At 45.0% G+C, this 17009-nt stretch overlaps 1 protein-coding gene across 1 annotated transcript in view; it reads right to left on the minus strand.

Moving 5' to 3' along the window:
• Positions 1-17009, minus strand: part of acvr2ba (activin A receptor type 2Ba) — a 62769-nt gene that overhangs the window by 16159 nt on the left and 29601 nt on the right. The window contains 1 exon segment of the mRNA XM_060045732.1: positions 3375-3628. Within this exon segment, the coding sequence (XP_059901715.1) occupies positions 3375-3628 (254 nt within the window).

The following is a 17009-nucleotide window of genomic DNA, read 5'->3' on the forward strand; positions in this document are numbered from 1 at the left end:
CGCAAGATAAGTGCGGCCTCTGTCACTGTAGTTTGTTTTGGTTGGACCGCAGACAGCATGGAGGCAGAACGGGCAGAACGATCATTTTAAATGTTCTGCAACAATGCATCATAGCTTCCGTTGCATACGCAACATCCGAAGCATAGATGAAAGGTAGGCAAAAAAATCTTGCCTACCGTTATTCCCCTCTGTTTCAGTCCGTTCAGAATGCGCTGTTTCTGGTGTCTGTAACTTTAATGCAAATGAGCTGCTGCCCATCGACAAATGAGATGTCAGATTGAAACCACAGATGGGAGGAGAAGGGATTGTTGCCGTTTGCGGACTCCTGGAGCTCTATATCTATATCATATAATATAATAATAATAATAATAATATTATATAGGGGTATTTATATAATATTATATCTAATATCACGGCCAAAAGCTATGTGCGCCTCAGATGATATTATGATCAATAAAGACTGCGTCTGACGTCTCTGGCACTTCCACAACAATTAAAGAGTCATAGTGGGATATCTCGGCCATGGTTGAGAGGAATTGGGGGAAAGAACTTTGGCCTTGACTCTTTGAAATCCGTGAACCGCGACATGGAGGAGGAAGGGATTGTACTCCGGGAGCTGAGCTGCCGGACTTGCTGCCGAGCTCCCCGCGCTGGACCTGCCGGACTGCCGCCGAGACCTACCCCCGCCGGACCTGCCAGCTTCGCTGGCAGTTCAGCTCCCGGAGTACACCTGCCGGAGCAGCCGAAAAGCTTCGGCCGCAGTTCAGCTCCCGGAGTACACTGCCGGACTGCTTTGGCGGCGACCGGACGCTCCGGGAGCGCGAGAAAGAGAGAGAGAGAGAGAGAGAGAGAGGAGAGAGAGAGAGAGAGGAGAGAGAGAGAGGGAGAGAGGGAGAGAGGTGAGGAGAGGAGGAGAAGAGAGAGAGAGAGCAGATGACACCCCTGAGAGAGAGTCTAGTCTGACAGAAAGACAGGGAGACAACACTTTGTGAGAGACAAACATCGGACTCGTCTATAATGGATAGAGAAAGAGACATAGCCTGACATATACTGTCAGAGAGAGCGAGATCAAGAGAGAGGGAGAGAGAGAGAAAAAAGACCGATAAAGAAGAATATAGAACACGTCAAGGCCATCAAGAACAAATATTAATAGACAAACATGAGAGCCATGGACATGAAAAAGCCTCCAGAGAGAGAAGGAGGGCAAGCGAGAGGTGGCGCAAGAGAGAGAGAGAGAGAGAGAGAGAGAGAGAGAGAGAGAGAGAGAGAGAGAGAGAGAGAGAGAGAGAGAGAGAGAAAACAAGATGAATGCCATTTCCAGATGCCTCATCATCAACAGCTAATGGCGGTCCCCGTCTCCTGGGATGGTGTTCTTAACGAGGCGCCCTGTCGTCCATCACTGTTGATGCACTCCTGATAACGCATCATGGCCTCACATCTTCACGCATCGCCGTCGCTATGGTGACCAAGGCGATGAGACGCGCCAGTAGTGCTGGCCACGGTGATGACGGTCTTGATGATGACCATAGCGCTGGTGTCATGGCCCGGATTTCTCATTGACAGGTCATGACCACAGAGGGGATGGCTTCACAGCGGCATTGCAGAGTCCGCCTTAGCGTTAGCTTTGCAAAAACTAATGCTGGATTCACCTCAGATGACTGGTGGCCATGTAAGAGCTAGTTAGGAAGCATGGTGCGTGGTATGGCTGGGGTGGCTCAGGGAAAGAGCAGCGATACTAGGATTTTATGCGAACAAGCAGGCGGGATCTTGCATCGATTTCTTTTCCAGACAGCTGATCTCTAGAAGAGGAGTGATTCATCCCAATGGATGGGCAACTCTTTCTCTCTCTCTTGCGCGGTAGAAACTTTAACTCCCTTTATTTCTCTCATTCTATATCTCCATATCTCTCTCACACTCGCTCAGGGTCTCACTCTCTCCGCTCTCATGACTTCAGTTATCTATGTATCTACCAATACATACCATTTAAATGGGAATTACGTAAGGATTGGGAAAAAGCTGTCCATGTGAGGGTGTCTGAATTTTTGTGTGAAAAACAAACAACAAACTTGATGTCTCACTAGAAAATTAATATCATATCATATTACGAGCTCCCTGCCGATAAAGACATATAAACATGTTGATAATATGTTCAACTCAAAGTTAATATGATTGCTGTGATATTCTATTATAAAGAAGATACATGGTTTAAGTGGATGTGGGCTACTCAATACTTATTCCATCACCAGGGCCAGTCATAATATAATCAGCAGAGTTGTCTATCATCTTGCTAGTTTACTCTTCTTACGCAGCTGTGAGGTGGCCGTCATCTGTATGTATACCAGAGGCCAACATATACCTGCTATATCCTGTGTGTTAGACCTTGACGTATATTGCCAGGAAGCATCACCATGTCAGCCTTGTTAGAGATATTGGCTTGAAACACATCTCACAAAGTCTGATTCTCCACAGTGCAGTGTTTTCCACAAACAACAGTTCTTTTAAATTATCCTCCTGTTGCCAAGGACGCAAGGAAAGAAAGAATGCGCCCTTGGACAAAAAAAAGGTCAAATACAATTACATTTTCTTTCTAAACCAGACAATTTCTGGATTCATGGTAGACTCTCTCTCTCTCTCTCTCTCTCTCTCTCTCATCTCTCTCTCTCTCGTCTCTCTCTCTCCTCTCTCTCTCTCTCTCTCCTCTCTCTCTCTCCCTCTCTCTCCCTTATCACTTTTGGATGTTTGTGTTGAAAATAGCAAAAAGAAAAGGGCAAAAGTAAAACAATAAAAGTATCATTATTCAACACCAACATTTACTTCTTCACTTTTAAATCAGTGGATCAATCATGCTATATATATAGTGTCTGGTATCATCTATACTTTTTCTATGTGAACATTTGGATTATAACTATGCATACAGAACGGATTTACCATAGAATCTACCATAGAACTACAACTCCAACATCCAAAAACAAGTAATGGATGAAAATGGGCTACATATATATTTGCACACCCGTCAACAAACGGGCGGGTGGAATGACAGGAATGTTGTCACGGCGATGATGAGGACGGCCTGTCACCTCCAGGAGACACAAACAGGCCATTCCGTCATCCTCTTGTGTGTGTGTGTGTGTGTGTGTGTGTGGTGTGTGTGTGTGTGCTGTGTGTGTGTGTCGGTGCGTGCTGTGCGTGCGTGCGTGCGTGCGTGCGTGCGTGCGTGCGTGCGTGCGTGCGTGCGTGCGTGCGTGCGTGCGTGCGTGCGTGCGTGCGTGCGTGCCGTGCGTGCGTGCGTGCGCGGCGTGCGTGTGTGTGTGTGTGTGTGTGTGGATAAAGGACAGATGCGAGTATGTGTGTGTGTGTGTGGTGGTGGTGTGTACCGGTCATAGCAGTTGTAGTCGTCGAGCCAGCAGCCCTTCTTCACCAGCTCCACACTGCCCGAGGTGTTCCTCCAGGAGGCGTAGCAGTGGGAGCGCTTGTCCTTCTCCCCCTCGCAGCGCTCCACCCCGCTCTGGTTCGTCTTCTCTATCTCGTAGTTCACGTTGTAGTACAGACACTCACGCATGTCCACCTCCCCATGGCTCGGCCCTGATAGAGAGAGAGAGGAGAGAGAGAGAGAGAGAGAGAGAGAGAGAGAGAGAGAGAGAGAGAGAGAGAGAGAGAGAGAGAGAGAGAGAGGGCCAAGTGAAACGATTAGGTATTTTCAGGTCTTTCCCACAATGCAAAGCAACCACAACTTTTACAACTTTTACTAATTTAGCTACATTTATTACTAGTGATTCACCACCTCCTTTTTCCATCAGATTTTCAAGCGAATTAACTCTTAAAGCGAATTAATTTGTAGCGACATAAGAAGCGCCTAAACGGTTTTCCATCGACAGAATGATTATAGCGAATTAAAATTGTGTCACAATGCCCCGTGTTGAAGCGCATTTTTCTGACCCCGCTAGATGATTTTCCATCAACAATGCGCATGCGCGACATTCTATATCGCTTCAGCCGTTTTCCATTACTTTTATGTCGCTAGAACTTTCCCAAAACCACCTCTGCAGAGCGAATTAACTTAGTGCGACAAAATCGGCGTTAGAGCGATATAACCCTTTTTCCATCACATATGTCGCACTAACTTTTGATGCGCATCATTTTAAAGCGCATTATCTTTTTGATGGAAAAAGGACTCAGACACATCCACATAATTGTTGATCAGGTCCTTGATCCCGCTGCCAACAAAAATAAGTAATTATGACGATATTGTTTTTATAGTATTTACAGTTTTTCTCTATGGTATATACAGTATACACACAGAAATTGCACACAATTCGGAAAACTTGAAGCTCATGTATCAACTACAAGAGTCCAGAATGCTAAACTCTAAGCACAATTCCACTGTTTTCACACATATAGAAATTCTAAATCACATTTTTGCAAAACTCTATGCATCTCATAATTAAGCGCACTTGGTTCACCTGGAAACACTGGCCTTCAAAACGCAACAACTAATTATCAATAAGTCTAACTCACTTCTCACATGTTCAAACTCAATTGGCAAAACACTTCAATCATTTGTCAGAGCATTAAAAGGCCTCAGGTGATCTCTGCTGTGTTGTAGATATGGTCCTCTGGCCTTATCAGGATCGGATGTGGGATACAGACTGATTTACATGTAGTTCTCTTTCACCTAATTTATATTCTTATTTTTATTTTTGTTTGCCCACAAAAAGCATTTTATGCAGTCAGTTCAGCGGAACATTTGACTGTATTACAGTAACAAATAAATATTTGCTTTGTTACCTTTTTGTACTAATGATCACTGATCATCACTTCATCATTACATCCATCGAAAGACAGTCAAAACATTTTCTTACTGTAGTGTTTTTTCATTTTACTTATCAATGCAATTACTGTACTGTGAGTTTTGCCAAAATAGGTAACATTGGTGTATTCTTAGAAAAATGTTGCAGCATCAACTATAGGTGTACAATATAACTCTGGGAAGCTGGGATTGTGAGTAAAGCCCATTGGATCTCATTGGATAGACAGATATGCATTGTATCCTATTCTGATATATTCACAGTATTGTATTAAAATATGGCAACAGTCTTTATACTATATGCACCACCTAATTGCAACGTTCAAAAAGAAAGCTATTTCTAAACAATTTTATACATTGGAATATGTAACATGGCCTCATGAAGCCAAAACATATGTAAATAGTATTTTGATGGAAGTGTTTTGATTTGATCACACCAGTGTTTAATTGATGCAACCCTGCCTTAGCTGATTCTCTGAAGCTAAGCAGGTGTGGGCTTGGTTAGTACTGGATGGGAGACCAACTGGGAACACTGAGTTCGTGCTGGAAATGGTGTCGGGTGTTGGCCAGTAGGTGGTACTCTTCCCAATGGCCAAAATCATCAATTCCCGATGCCCCAGTGCAGAGGGGACACTGTGCTGCGGAAGGTGCCGTCCTTCGGAGGAGACGTAAAACCGAGGTCCTGACTCACTGAGGTCTAAAAGATCCGTGGGCACTTATCGCAGAGTTGGGTATTCCCCAGTGTCCTGGCTAAAACTACCCAACCAAGCTCATTCAATCTGCCCCCCTAATCATGCCCCTGATTAATTGGCTTATTCATTAATTCCATCACTCTCCACCTCAAGCGTGTGTGGTGAGAGTTCTGGCGCTGATTGGCTGCCGTGCATCACCAAAGTGGGTTCTACACATTGTTGGTGGTTAGTGAGGTTCCCCCCCTTCACTGTGAGCGCTTTGAGTTTCCAGAAAAAAATGCGCTTGGCCTATTTGTATTATTACTGTTTGGTGGAAAAAAACTGATTTGAGAAGAATTTGTGGAGTTTTGACAAAATGATTAACTCTTCTCAGGTTTGTGTTTAGAGTTTTGAGAAATTGAGCTACAGTTTCAGAAAACGTGTATAAATGATTGAGAATAACTGTATAAAGAGAACAAACCTTAAATGTCTCTACTTCCCAAGGAGGCTAATGGCTCTTCTCTCTTCTGTGTAACATTCGGTAGCTTTTCCCTCTTTTTTGTTTTGTTCCCACTGGAGTTTCATGTTGCTGCTCAACATGCCTCCTTGAACAATTAGTGCCTGCAGAACACACGAAGTGCTGCAAACTGTGTTGAGATTGTGGAGGTGTTCACCTCAAATGTCTTCTCAGGTTCTCAGTGATGCTGGAGCTATGGCTAATTCTAGTACATATGCTACAAAGGATGGAACCCTACAGCGACACCCGTGGGTGACGCCAACGTTAGCACCTGCCAGTCTTTAGTCTGAGATACTTGAATAGAGACACCCAGAAGGGGCTCATACCCCGACCCAAGCCCGACACAAATTCAACAACCCTCATCGAGGCTATTTAATCATTTAGCGGACTGAATGCATATACACACACATAGAGGTAGCATGCATTGGTTAGCTTCCAGAACGCCTACAAGTAGACTGTGTGACCTCAGAACCTTTTGGCTGTGACTCAATCACCCTGGCATCAGCCATGTTTTTATTGAATTTGTTCATACACATAACTATCCCACTTGACATAAACAGACGAGCAAAGATAAGTGTGAAGACCAGCAAACATTACTGCCACTCTCCAGTGCTGTTTTGCCCCATTGGGGATGGATGTGATCCCAACCATATCCTGCCCATGGTTGGATCCATGATCCACCCTTCTCTTTCTCTGTCTCCCTCTGTGTGGTTTCCGGAACACCGCGGGCCAAAGGTTGTACAGTTCTGTGTCAGTTGATAGTATAATGCACTAGAGCTACCTTAATGCTTTCATACAATACAGGGGGACAGAGGTCACTGCTGAGAACCTTCTAGAAAACCTGACAATAGCTGTAATCCTACAGGGTTTTTTGCTGAAGACATGACACGTGTCGTCTAGGCTCCTCTGCTTCTTGGAGTGAAAACAACTCTCCCGAGGGACACAAGAGCCAGACGTTTAAGGTGAATCGCATCTTATTTTAGTCAACGACAGTCGGCGGTGGCAACGAGCATCAGAGCCCGCTGGCGCCGATGTGAAAGATTTACTTTTTCCATAATGATAAATAATAAAAAATAAAACGCAAGCAAAACACGTGTCTAGATGAACAGGGTATCATGTTCCTCCTGCTATGAGCTTGTTTTCTTCAACTGTCCCGGCTTAGGGGACAAGGACGTGGTGGTGGTGGTGGTGGTGGTGGTGGTGGTGGTGGTGGTGGTGGTGGTGGTGGTGGTGGTGGTGGCGGTGGTGGTGGCGGTGGCGGGGCATGGGGCTCACAACAGAAGTAGCGGAATTAAATTAGTCCCGACACTACAATTCAGAACGATATAAAAACCATCAGCTGTCGGCGCTAATTAATCCAAGAACCACGGTATAATTATCGCCACAACCCAGTTTTGGATGCGGTGTGCGGGGAAGCGCAGGGTGGCATTTGGAAAAGCGCTCTTCCAGCCAAACGCTGGTGAGTCCTGGCAGCAGTGTGGCGAGGCAGTGCCTCCGCAGCCAGACACTCTGGACCCCGGCCAGCCATCGCTGGAAGTCTCCCTCCAAATTTTTTTTTAACTGAAAATTCATTAGGGCTGGTGGTAACACAAGTGTGTGTGTGAAGCTATGAAAGAGCCCGATTAGCGCGCAGCTTAGCAGAGCAAGAGCCAGAGAAAGAGGGAGAGAGGGCGAAAAGAGAGCGAGAGAGTGAGAGGGAAATAGAGACAGAGAGAGAGAGAGAGAGAGAGAGAGAGAGAGAGAGAGAGAGAGAGAGAGAGAGAGAGAGAGAGAGAGAGAGAGAGGGAGAGAGAGAGAGAGAGAGAGAGAGAGAGAGAGAGAGAGAGAGAGAGAGAGAGAGAGAGAGAGGGAGAGAGTGGGAGAGAGAGAGAGAGAGTGAGAGGGGGAGAGTGAGAGGGGGAGAGAGAGAGGGAGAGAGTGAGAGGGGGAGAGAGAGAGAGAGAGAGAGAGAGCAACCCTGTCTCGTCAAAATTACGTTCCCATAGAACTATTCGGCATTCTCAATTACGTTTGTCATAAAACGTATTTTGTCCGCGATTACGTTTTATTGAACGTATTGCAAATACGTTCGTCCTCAGCCTATTTTTTGCCATTCATTAACCTCTAGGATTATGTTTGGTTGAAACGTATCCCAGATAGGTTAAATGTCAACGTATAGCACATTATTGTCATTAAGGCATATCTTCCTTTCAGGGAACGTTTCATTTAACGTATTTTGTCTGAAAAATGTATCTTGGCCGTGAATACGTTTTATTGAACATATCGCAAATACGTTCGTTGTCAGCCTATTGTTTTGCCATTTATTAACCTCTAGGATTAGTATCCCAGATAGGTTAAATGTCAACGTATAGCACATTATTGTCATTAAGGCATATCTCCCTTTCAGGGAACGTTTCATTTAACGTATTTTGTCTGAAAAACGTATCTTGGCTGTGGATACGTGTTATTGAACATATCGCAAATACGTTCGTTGTCAACCTATTTTTTGCCATTCATTTACCTCTAGGATTATGTTTGGTTGAAACGCATTCCAAATATGTTAAATGTCAACGTATAGCACATTATTGTCATTAAGGCATATTTCCCTTTCGGGAAACGTTTAATTTAACGTTATTTTGTCCCTGATTACGTCTTATTGAACATATTGCAAATAGGTTCGTTCTCAACATTTTTGTTGTTATTTATTTAAGCTACCTCTTGGATTACAGGCTACATTTAATTGAAACGTATCCTTAATAGGCTACGTAAAATTTCGATAACACATTATTGTCAGCATATAGGCATAGGTCTACCTCTCGGGGAAGCGTACTTTTGATTGTAATGTTAATAGTCCAACGTTATATCAACATGTCACAAGAGGAGAAATTAACTGCTGACGGGGTAACTGTAGGAGCGGGGGTTGCTTTGTTGATTTCTTTATCTAGGGCTATAGCTGTGGTCAAAGCGGGAAGGGTGCGTTGTCTGGGCGGCTGCCTGAACTGAGCTGCAGGAAATTATGTTCACACGTTTCTTCATTCATTCATGAAGGCTATACCGGTGAACGGTGACGTCAGACTCACGCCCACCTACAAACCAATCAATGTCCAGTATCAGCCTGTCCTCTCGGAAAATACGACCACGTTGGTTTGTTCGCCACAGATTACGACCCATTGGAATTTATCCAAAACGAGCGAACGAGGCCCTCTACATGTGCGGGCAACCCTTTCTCATCAAAATTACGTTCCCAGAGAACTATTCGGCATTCTCAATTACGTTTGTCTAAAAAACGTATTTTGTCCGTGATTACGTTTTCTTGAACATATTGTAATGACCTCGCAGGTGACATAACGATGTCGAGTCATTAGTAATTGAAGGAACTTTTAATGGACCAAAACCAGGTCACTGAAACCCGTAACCAACGGCAGAAATCCCACCCAAAACAAACCCCGGTTACCCCGGCAACCCCCAACACGGTCTCACTCATGTGCAGGCCCCCACCCTCGTGTTCTTCCAAGGCCCTCCCCCAGCTGACCTAATGATTCGCCCTCACACTGATTGACAAGAAGAACATTACAATACATGCACACAGAACAACTGGCATAACGGACAACGAAATACAATGCAACACATAACACAAAAACAATTTAATTGTCCCAGGGTCGCTACAATATCGTAAATACGAATTCGTTGTCAGCCTATTTTTGCCATTTATTTACCGTGTTACTATGGCAGAATAAAGAATAAATTCATGCATTATCATTCAACTTGAACATGTGTTTTTACAGTATAGAGTGGTGGAGAGGGATGACGTATGTTGGCAAACCCGGAAGTGAGCGTCGCCCTCGGTTCCCTTGACAAAAAGCCAACGGGTTTTCTATGGCGACACATTAGTGCCATAATTCACTAATGTGATAAAAGATGCATTCGGGCGTATTATATTATTCCACACGCGTAGATATTAACTGCGAGCGCGCAAATGATCTCTGCGCGCGCGCGCAAATTACCTCAGCGCGCGCAAAACAGCCTCTCGCGCGTAACAGCCTCTCGCGAAAGATGTTTTTACGCTCGCTCGAATTTAATTTTGGCACTATGGGGGAGGGAACCAAGGCAGGGCTGGCTTTCCTATGATTGGCCGTTTCTGAAGCGCGATATTTGATTGACAGCCCTCCTCAGCCCTCCTCTCATTCAATTCTGAATTGTTCAGTAAATGGCTGAAACGATAGTTACGTATTGTAACTCCAGATTCTATGAGTATAGGCGCAGCCTTTTAAGTGTCGGCCTCATTGTCCTTTAAATAGCTGAAGAAAAGCTGTTTATTGGGAGCAGAACGTCCGCCGGCGCCCGACTCATCTCATTTCTCATCTCATTTTCGTCCGCTTATCCGGGGTCGGGTCGCGGGGGGAGCAGCTCAAGCAGGGGGCCCCAGACTTCCCTTTCCCGGGCCACATTGACCAGCTCTGACGGGGGGATCCCGAGGCGTTCCCAGGCCAGTGTTGAGATATAATCTCTCCACCTAGTCCTGGGTCTTCCCCGAGGTCTCCTCCCCACTGGACGTGCCTGAAACACCTCCCAAGGAAGGCGCCCGACTAGCCTATATCTGCGAAATGCGGACGTCGTTGAGGCACGCCGCACGCGGACGTAATTGAGGCCCACGCTGTTGGTGGTCGGGGATTACACATTTTTCAGTGCTACGGCTCACGCCTAGGGATAACCCAATAGCAATAGCCTTAAAAGGCTGCGCCTATACTCATAGAATCTAGAGTTACAATACGTAACTATCGTTTCAGCCATTTACTGTACAATTCAGAATTGAATGTGAGGAGGGCTGTCAATCAAATATCGCGCTTCAGAAACGGCCAATCATAGGAAAGCCCGCCCTGCCTTGGTTCCCTCCCCCATAGTGCCAAAATTAAATTCGAGCGAGCGTAAAAAGATCTTTCGCGAGAGGCTGTTACGCGCGAGAGGCTTTTTTGCGCGCGCTGAGGTAATTTGCGCTCGCGAGAGGCTGTTTGCGCGCGCAGAGATCATTTGCGCGCTCGCAGTTAATATCTACGCGTGTGGAATAATATAATACGCCCGAATGCATCTTTTATCACATTAGTGAATTATGGCACTAATGTGTCGCCATAGTTTTCCATTGGATTTTGGATTATTGCAGAAAAATCCTCAACTCCTCAAAAACGGAAAATAAATAAATCAATAAAAATAACCGTGCTCCAAAGAACGAAGTGTAAACCAATGCATTCTGAATGGGAGTGTTTCTCCGATTTTTCCATGCTACACAACGAAATGTAAACCCATGCAAATAAAGACTTCATGGTCATAATAATAATTTAAATATCATTAATCTACTACTGAGTGTGTAGGGAGGTATTCTATTTTTTTTCAACGGGGCTGAGTCCAGTCACTTGACCGTCATGGTTGCTATGGTGGTTGCTATCGACCGCCCCCTCTAATAACTCTAAAAACCATGCGGCAAAGGAGGTGCCGTCAATTGGGTTGTTTTTGTCGTAAACTAGGGTCCGATGGTTGAAAAATAGACAGTTATTCCAAGGTATCCTTAAAAGGCAGCTTGGATGTGTTTATTTTCTGCAGTTTAGACTTCTTCTATAACTTTTTTTTGAAAGCAAAACACCAAGCTCATTGATTTAACGAGGGAGGGTTATTTGAAACAATTTATTCAATAAATATTTGTGAGAGGTCATTCCTTCTCCTGATTTTACTTCCTATTTATGTCTAGGGTAAACCCCTACTGTCCACAAGCATCCCCCCCCTCCCCATATGGATTTGGAGAATTGTTGCCAGGTCCCAGTGGTGGAGGTATATATATGAAAGAGGGCATTCAATTATAGCCTACTACAATGATCAATTAGGAGGCCGAAGCCCTAAAGGAAGTGATGCAATAGGTGACTGAGTCGACAACATTTAAGTAAGCTGTATAGCGTCTCTTATATATCAAAGGGGGTCTCAAAGGACGCATACGCTTCAACCTGTGGCTCCAGCACTACAGGAAATGACTCAGCAAGTGCTCCATCTCGTTGCAACTCACCCAGTGGCTCGCTTGCAAGATTTTGGCCTGAAGTTCTTCCCAGACCTACACCCTAGCCATCCAACATGCATATCTGAGAATCAGGCCTCTCTTTAATAATGACAAAAAGTTATGAGAGAAACACACATTAACTTTTTTTTTTTTGTTATCTAATAAGCGGCGTGGTGCCGGCTCCTTTTGACCTTTTGACCCCCGACTTCAAAAACGTGGCCACAGGCCAGCTGTGTCTACACACCTTTAGCCACGAATGTACACCTCCATCCCACAAAAAATGGGGACTAGAAACTAACCTCTGTCTTATGTACATTTACTGTACTGTTGGAGGTCACGCCCCTTTGCCGACCTTTTCGAGATAGCTAGGGATGCTAAAATGTTTACACACATTTCCCGGGGCCCCGTGAACGACATATCCGAGATTTGGAGTTCTAGCCCTTAGAGAAAAAAAGTTTTCCCAAATGGAGTGTCATTTGGACAAAGCCCCTCAGAAGTGTAGCCTGCAAGACCTAATGGTTCAGAATGTGGTGGAAAAACAGTTTTTGAGATAGGAAGGTCCTACCGCCCTGAAATTGTAATGCCTTATTCTAGGGCCTGACTGGGACCTCCACACCGAAACTTGGCCCGGTCGGACCCCGAGGGCAGGAAGGGGGGGCCTGCCCTCGGGGTCTGACCGGGCCAAGTTTCGGGCAGGAAGGGCCCCCCCTTCCTGCCCTCGGGGTCCGACCGGGCCAAGTTTCGGTGCGGAAGTCCCAGTTAGGCCCTAGAATAAGGTATTAAAATTTCAGGGCGGTAGGACCTTCCTATCTCAAAAACTGTTTTTCCACCACATTCTGAACCATTAGGTCTTGCAGGCTACACTTCTGAGGGGCTTTGTCCAAATGACACTCCATTTGGGAAAACTTTTTTTCTCTAAGGGCTAGAACTCCAAATCTCGGATATGTCGTTCACGGGGCCCCGGGAAATGTGTGTAAACATTTTAGCATCCCTAGCTATCTGGAAAAGGCTGGAAAAGGGGTGTGACCTCCAACAGTACAGTCAATGTACATAAGACAGAGGTTAGTTTCTAGGCCCCATTTTTTGCGGGATGGAGGTGTACATTTGTGGCTTAATGTGTGTAGACAGCGCTGACCTGTGGCCACCTCTTTGAAGTCTGGGGTCAAAAGGTCAAAAGGAGCCGGCACCACGCCGCTTATGAGATAACAAAAAGTGAATCTGTATTTCTCTCATTACATTTTGTCATTATTGAAGAGAGGCCTGATTCTCAGATATGCATATTGGACTGTTAGGGTATAGGTCTGGGAAGAACTTTCATAATCTTCGCTCTGTGAATGTAAAGGATGTTTGGTCGGATGTTACGACGAAGAATCATAATGTGAATGGGAATATTCTATAAATCTCTTGATATCATCTTTCGTCTCAACACTTCTGCTGCAGCCACTTAAAGTCTCAATCCGAGAACCTTAAAATATGAATCAATCCATTAGAAGTATGAAAATATCTTCCCGGTGGTGCAACAGAGCAAACAAGGTGTCCTTTGACATCTACGTTTCGAGACGATTGCAACAGTGCCACACATGATCATATTTGAATATGTTTCGGGGTAGTAATTAGCTGTCGATTTTGGAGGCCTTTATCAATAATGACCAGCTATAGATTTGCTTCCCGATGGAGATTTTTGACAAATTACATGTTAATTAGCATCTACACGTTAAGCTGAGTCCAATGAGATCAAGCTCGGCCTCTTGCTACACCGAGATCATGTCCTAGACCTAGGTGTACCATGTAAAATACATGTTACCATTAGCTAGAGTGTCGTTCTTGGTGTCATTGGACTCAGCTCAACGTGTAGATGCTAAATAACATGTCATTTGTGACTAATCTTTATCGGGAAGCAAATCAATAGCTGCTCAGTATTGATTAAGGCCTCCAATTTCGACAGCTAATTACTACCATTAAACATGTTCGAATATGCTCATGTGTGGCACCGTTGCAATCGCCTGGAAGCGTAGATGTTGAAGGACACCTTGTTCGTCCTCTTACGCCACCGTGAAGATATTTACATGCTTCTGATTGACTAATGAATTGATTCAGCTATTCTCCCAGAAGTCTGGGGTCAAAAGGTCAAAAGGAGACGGCACCACGCCGGGGTGGATCCAGATCTCGGGCAACAGCGCAGGGTTGCCAGGTCCTGCAAAAAACGTGCCCCCCACATACCGTTCAAAATCCACCCAAAATGTCCTAGAAGCATCCCAAATAAAAAATGATATTATTGGCCATTTTGGCCAACGTTTTGAAAGTAATACTATTTGAGGGAATATTTTTTTGTTGTTGTTTTAGCAGCGAAATGCACCGTGTGCGTGTGTGCGTGTGTGTGTGTGTGTGTGTGTGTGTGTGTGTGTGTGTGTGTGTGTGTGTGTGTGTGTGTGTGTGTGTGTGTGTGTGTGTGTCTGTGTGTCTGTGCGTGCGTGTGTGTGTGTGTGTGTCTGTGCGTGTGCGTGCGTGTGTGTGTGTATAACACGCTATTTTATGTTGAAATGCGACGTAATCCAGTGTTCACGAAACGTACACTGTCAACGTAGGTATGCTTTTGGCGACTGGGCAGATATACGTGTTTCTAACAAGATGATATCATTAAAAGTTACATAAAGTAACAGTTTAATAACACAAACGCAGGAAGCACGTGAGCTGCTAGTTTAGCGAAAGCAACCTGACGTCGTTGAAACATGCGAGCGAGCCGATCAAATCCTAATAACTATAAAACTAAAGATCAGACACAATCACTGACTGAAGATTATGCAAGTAAAAAGTATATTTCTCGCTAGAAATGTTATTAGAAACACGTTTAACGGTGAATCGGTCCTAAAATATTGCATTTCCCATTCAGATAATAAAGATTAATAAAGATCATACACATTCACTGACTGAAGATTATGTAAGGAAAATGTACATTTCTCGCTAGAAATGTCATTAGAAACGCGTTTAATGGTGTATCTGTCCTAAAATATTGCATTTCCCATTCAGATAATAAAGATTAATATGAGCTACGCCGTGTTCCGGAGCCGCGGGGGATTCTGGGAATTGGGGTTCTCAGTTGACAAATGGGGCTTTTGTTAACTTGTTTTGTTGTTAGGATTAAGTGGGGTTAATGGGTTCGGGATGTTATGTGGTTGCGTGTTGTTCTATTAACATTGTTCGTGTGTTCATTATTGTCGACACCGTCACCGAGAGTGACGTGACCATCGTTTCGTGCAGCTGTTCCGTGTTGAAGTCTCGTTCAATAAAAACCAACTCTCGTTGTCGACCGTTCAATAAAAACCAACTCTCGTTGTCGAGCGTGCCCCCCCCCCAACAAACGTGTCTCCCCCCCCCTCAACAAACGTGTGTCCCCCCCCCCCCCCCCCTTCAACTAACGTGTCCCCCCCCCCACCCCACCCCTACAATCGTGTGTCCCCCCCCCCCCCCCCCCTCAACAAACGTGTCTCCCCCCCCCCCCCCTCCCCGGTCAACAACAGTCTCCCCCCCCCCCCCCTAAACAATCGTGTCCACAATTTGCCGCGAAAGCCGTGAAACCCAAACCCCGAAACCCGCCTCCACAGCGGCACACGTGGATACTGTAGGTATAACACGCTATTTTTTACGTTGAAATGCTACGTATCCAGTGTTCATGGAAACGTACACCGTGGATGTATTTTCTTGGCGACTGGGTTGGTCCTTTGAGACCCCCTTTGATAAATAAAAGACGTGTGCATGTATTCTGTGTGCATGTATTGTAATGTTCTTCTTGTCAATCAGTGTGGGGGCGAATCATTAGGTCAGCTGGGGGAGGGCCTTGGAAGAACACGAGGGTGGGGGCCTGCACGTGAGTGAGACCGTGTTGGGGGTTGCCGGGGTAACCGGGGTTTGTTTTGGGTGGGATTTCTGCCGTTGGTTACGGGTTTCAGTGACCTGGTTTTGGTCCATTAAAAGTTCCTTCAATTACTAATTGGTTTGTAGGTGGGCGTGAGTCTGACGTCACCGTTCACCGGTATAGCCTTCTTGAATGAATGAAGAAACGTGTGAACATAATTTCCTGCAGCTCAGTTCAGGCAGCCGCCCAGACAACGCACACTTCCCGCTTTGACCACAGCTATAGCCCTAGATAAAGAAATCAACAAAGCAACCCCCGCTCCTACAGTTACCCCGTCAGCAGCTAATTTCTCCTCTTGTGACATGTTGATATAACGTTGGACTATTAACATTACAATCAAACGTACGCTTCCCCGAGAGGTAGACCTATGCCTATATGCTGACAATAATGTGTTATCGAAATTTAACGTAGCCTATTAAGGATACGTTTCAATTAAATGTAGCCTGTAATCCAAGAGGTAGCTTAAATAAATAACAACAAAAATGTTGAGAACGAACCTATTTGCAATATGTTCAATAAGACGTAATCAGGGACAAAATAACGTTAAATTAAACGTTTCCCGAAAGGGAAATATGCCTTAATGACAATAATGTGCTATACGTTGACATTTAACATATTTGGAATAGCCTACGTTTCAACCAAACATAATCCTAGAGGTAAATTAATGGCAAAAAATAGGTTGACAACGAACGTATTTGCGATATGTTCAATAACACGTATCCACAGCCAAGATACGTTTTTCAGACAAAATACGTCAAATGAAACGTTCCCTGAAAGGGAGATATGCCTTATGCCCCGTTTACACCATCCCGCTAATGGCCGCTAATGGCCGATGGACCACCGATGTGGAAGTCGGGGTGATTCGGGTGACATCGGGCTAAAAATGTATGATCGGGTCAATTTATCGGGGTAGCATTTACACATACCCGATGTTATAACGATAACATAACGATGTATGCCAGGGAAGACACCCGAAGTGCGTTTGGCGTCATTTGACGTCATTTCGAATGACGCCAAACACGTCAAATGACGCATTTGGCGTCATTTCGGGAGAAGGCAAAGGGGAGACTGGTTTAGACTGATAT

Source organism: Gadus macrocephalus, chromosome 23, assembly GCF_031168955.1.
Source record: "Gadus macrocephalus chromosome 23, ASM3116895v1".
NCBI lineage: Eukaryota > Metazoa > Chordata > Actinopteri > Gadiformes > Gadidae > Gadus > Gadus macrocephalus.